At 42.6% G+C, this 4523-nt stretch overlaps 1 protein-coding gene across 1 annotated transcript; it reads right to left on the reverse strand.

The window, feature by feature from the left end:
- Nucleotides 1-2543: 2543 nt before the first annotated feature.
- Nucleotides 2544-3785, reverse strand: LOC133898374 (uncharacterized). The gene is made up of 2 exons (XM_062339047.1): nucleotides 3659-3785; nucleotides 2544-3080 (listed from the first exon to the last, which is right to left on the reverse strand). The coding sequence occupies exons 1-2, from the start codon at nucleotides 3695-3697 to the stop codon at nucleotides 2655-2657; spliced, it is 465 nt and encodes a 154-aa protein (XP_062195031.1). The 5' UTR covers nucleotides 3698-3785; the 3' UTR covers nucleotides 2544-2654.
- Nucleotides 3786-4523: the final 738 nt, after the last annotated feature.

Genomic DNA, 4523 nt, shown 5'->3' on the forward strand with positions numbered 1-4523 from the left:
TCTTTATGTGAATCGTATCTGGTAATATATGACAATTTATTTATAAAAATTCATAACTCTTTCATACGAAGTTGAATGAGAACAAATTTTATATGAAAATTGTAGCCATTAACGAGATCTACAACTTTGTAGTGATTTTTTTTAATATTTAAAGTCATTTAGGTGTCCAAATAATCAATTAAAGTTTCAAACATAAGAGATCAAAAGGAGTGCATCTGCTATTATTACCACAAGTCTAGTTAATGCAAGCAACTCAAGAACAATGAGAAGAAAAAGAATACTACCAACTCCAACAAGATCAACAAGAAGAATCAAAGGCCCCCACTATCTTCTCAATAAGAAGAAAGATGATAAGATAGTGACTTACAAGGTTGACATGCAAGATAGGGGAGCGATCAACTATTTGGATGCTCAAGGATTTCATTGATAATATAAATGACTCTAAGAAAGTTTGGCTTCCTAAAACGACTTTGTGTCCAAGAGATTTGGAAGGATTTGGAGACTTGTCTTATAGAAGTACTAATGATAACAATAGCGTATGCACTCATTTTGATAGATTCTGTCTAAATTCAAATGAAAAAAATTTCAACTACAAAGTTTTAGATCTCGTCTAGGGATACAATTTTCATATAAAGTTTGTCTTCATTCGAGTTCGTATGAAAAAGTTTGTGAATTTTTTAAGATAACCTATCATCAATTATCGCAAGCAATTACTTATGTGAACTGCCTCTGGTAATGGATGGTCATTTTCAGAGGTGGTTGCTTATATGAACCGACTCTTGTAATGGATGATAGCTTATCTTAAAAAATATAACTTTTCTTACGAAGTTGGATGAGGACAAACTGTATATGAAAATTGCAGCCCTCGATGAGATCTACAACTTTGTAGTTGAAAACTTTCTCATTTGAAGTCATTTATATGCCCAAATAATCATTTGAATTTTCAAATAGAAGATGAAAGGAATGCATATGGTATTAGTATCTCTAGTAGATTTGTGGTGAGATTGTAAGAGGGTTAATGCGAGCTGAGAAATTTTAAGTTGGAGTGTTAAGAACCGTATGTGCGTGTATTTCAAGCGAAAATTCACATGACTTGTGACTTATGATGACGCGGCCACAGGGGGTGCTTGGTCAGGCCAATTTTTTTTTACTTTTCTCAAGAAAAAATATCGATTCGGAGACCGATTATCACATGTGATCCGCTTAAAAAATCGTCTGTAAAAATCGATTTTCACAGACGATCCACTTAAAGAACCGTTTGTAGAAACCTATTTCCACAGGTTACACAAGCGATTTTTTAAGTGAACTGTCTCTTGTAATAGGTTTTTACAGGCTATTTCTTTTGTGCCTGTAAAAAGTTTCTATTTTTATAGGCCTTCGATTTGAGTCGGGTGAGTTAAATACCTCTAAAAATAGATTACAACCTATCTCTTAAAATATTTTTTTATGGTGGAAAAATGCATTGGTGGGGTGCATATGATTCTTCCTTGCTGCAATCCTTTGCATCATTGCTCTCTCGCAAAAGCTTAGGGCCGGGGTTACTTTAGAATTTGACTTAGACCGTTGTTTAATCCCTTTTAAATTAGCATCCACCGCTGCTGTCCTCAAAGGCGCGTCACTTTCGTCGTCGGCAAGGTCTGCTTTGCATGTCGCTGATCAAGAATATTTTGACCGATGTAAACGCGAAGTGATTTATAACTGAGATGTAAGGATTACGAAAGAAGAACAGGGAAGTGCGTGAAAAATTCTCCGAGACAGCCCCTTGTAGTTACTTTCTGTGCGCAATTTTGCAGTTAAGTGTTCCTGTCAGGCTATCACTTATCTATGCATGCTTCCTGTTGAGCAGTTCAGTTTGCCTTTTTTTTTTTTCGCGAACGGACCAGTTCGGTTTGCTGTCCTCCAGTAAATACAGTTTGGTGAATGTGGTATTGTCAAAATATAATATTTGCAATTAGATATCTAATTTGCCAAATGAAACTATTGCTGTTCTCAGAGTCCAATTGTCATGGACACAGATGAGGTATATTTTTAGTGGCACATAAAGGAAATCTACGGCGCGACTAGACCGGATACAACTCCCGCTCGAAATCAGGCCAGGCGTTGCAACGGGATGGACTCGGCAACGTCAACTCTGGTACGTCATCAGAGACGTCTCTTTACTGCGCTATTTAAACACGCGTCTCGATCGATCGACCCTGTAGCCAACTTGCATCCAACCAAAATCAGGATCGAATCTGGGCACCTTAATTTCTTTTGTTACATTGCTTCATCAGGCGGAATTTTACTGGCAGCAAAGCTTGATCGACTTCTATTTTTTATAGGAACAAGAGTAGCTATTAGAACAGTAAAAAGATGGTTCAACAAATTTTTTATAAAATTAATACATTCTCCTATTTTAATCATTAAAAAGTATTTTAAAACTTAAACGATAGTAAAAATCAAGAGAAATTTATAAAAAACAATCGAGACAATATAACACCACAGATATATAAACTATATACTCCATTTAAAATCAACCTATACATTCTTACATCTGCGAAGGAATGACGACTCAGACAAGCACTCAAACAGCTAATGACCAAGAATGAAACTCAGATACCAAACCATACATTCTTACATAAGCCTGCGACGGAAACTCAGATACCAGCGATCCGTCACTCGTTGCCGCAAAGCGCAATGGTGACAATAGAAATGGCGGCGATCAGGAGAGCGTAGAAGCAGAAGCAGATGGCCGGATTAGCAGCATTGGTGACCACTCCCGCGGCAGCCGAAGAAGCAGCGAGGGTCGCCATTGCCGGCAGACTCTGACGGCCGAACGCGGCCGCCTTGGAGATGATCAGCGCGCCATGGCTGGGGTGCTGGGAGTTGTCCAGGTTCATGCCCAGTGCGATCAGATTGACCCCAACGAGCATCGCCACAAAGCACGTGAAGAGATGGGCGGCGCCGGCGCTGAGGTTGACGGAGCCTCCTCCAGTTCCAAGCAAGTAGTTTTCCGCCACTCCATGCGAGAGTGCCATCACGATGAAGCCAAGGGTTATGAACCAGCCGCTGAATGGTCGCAGCTTCCCGGTCCATGGCCGCTGCGAAAAGCAAAGACAATTAAGTTGCGCTTGGTTAAATTTCTAGTGCATCTAGTTTGCAAACAATGAAAAAATTGCAACTAATAATGTCCTGCAACTTATAATGTTCACAATTTTTAGTAAAGCATTCTTCACAGCGGATTGAATTCATCAAAGTTTCAAGATTAACTCTTCCAGAGGCAGAAAGAATTCAATTAAATGAGAAATCAATCACCAGATTTCACAAGAAATCATCATATTCTAATTAATTTCAAAAAGAAAATGACAAGATCATCAGATGCATAGGAAATTGTGAACAAAACATCAAAATTCAACCAGATTTCACACCAGATAACACATCAGATTCCGAAACTCAAACCACTCAACTCCCTCTCAGCGTACATGGAGCTAGATCTGCACGAGCACCGTGGGAACTCCACCGCCATGGCCTCCTGCCGCGGCGCCGCCCCGCCCCGGGCCACAGGCATCTCGGGCAGGTGCCATAACAGCTTCTCAGCGAGGCTGACGAGAGAGAGAGAGAGAGAGAGAGAGAGAGAGAGAGAGAGAGAGAGATGGGATATATATGCTGGTGGACGTACCTTGGCAGGAGGGTAGTTCTCCGGCGCTTGCGTCCCCATGGCCGGCCGAGCTCCCTTCCCCACAGAGCCTGAGCCTTCAACAATGGAGGCCGGAAGCGAGAGCCAGACAAGGGTGTGATAGCTGACAGAGAAGGTGAAAGAGCGACACGAGAGGGGCAGAGAAGCTCCCTCTTTTATAGAAACGAGCGGAAAGAAATGGCAGGGTTTGAGGGATCCAGCTCCCTCTCTGACATCGATTTCGTTGCTTCACATCAGCAACGGCATGCGACAGCGACGTCGGGAAATACTCGTCCGGGTGGGAGGTGGCCTCTCCACACGCAGCGGGGCGACAGGGTAGGTCCGTCCGAGCTGCCTGGCAGCCGGATTCTCAGACTTCATGGCAAATGAAGTCACGGCGATTCGTTTCAGCGTGTGCCTTTCCATCTAAAATACATGAACAAGATTTGACTTAGCCCGTTGTTTAATCCCTTTTAAATTAGCATCGCCGAGAGAGGGGATCGGAGCCCACCCACCGCTGCTGTCCTCGAAGGCGCGTCACTGTCGTCGGCAAGGTCTGCTATGCATGTCGCTGATCAAGAATATTTTAGTGGCATATGAAGGAAATCTACGGCGCGACTAGATCGGACACAAATCCCGCTCGAAATCGGACCAGGCGTTGCAACGGGATGGACTCGGCGCCGTCAGCTCTGGTACGTCATCAGAGACGTCTCCTTGCTGCGCTATTTAAACAGGCGTCTCGATCGATCGACCTTGTAGCCAAATTGCATCCAACCAAAATCAGGATCGAATCTGGGCACCTTAATTTCTTTTCTTACATTGCTTCATCAGGCGGAATTTTTCTGGCAGCAATTCTTGACCGACTCCT

Source organism: Phragmites australis, chromosome 18 (assembly GCF_958298935.1).
Source record: "Phragmites australis chromosome 18, lpPhrAust1.1, whole genome shotgun sequence".
Classification (NCBI taxonomy): Eukaryota; Viridiplantae; Streptophyta; class Magnoliopsida; order Poales; family Poaceae; genus Phragmites; species Phragmites australis.

Coding starts and splice junctions, on each gene's coding strand:
- LOC133898374 (XM_062339047.1), bottom strand. CDS start 3,697: ATGGGGACGCAAGCGCCGGAGAACTACCCTCCTGCCAAG. Junction 3,081..3,658: donor AGAACTACCCTCCTGCCAAG/GTACGTCCACCA, acceptor TGCTTTTCGCAG/CGGCCATGGACCGGGAAGCT.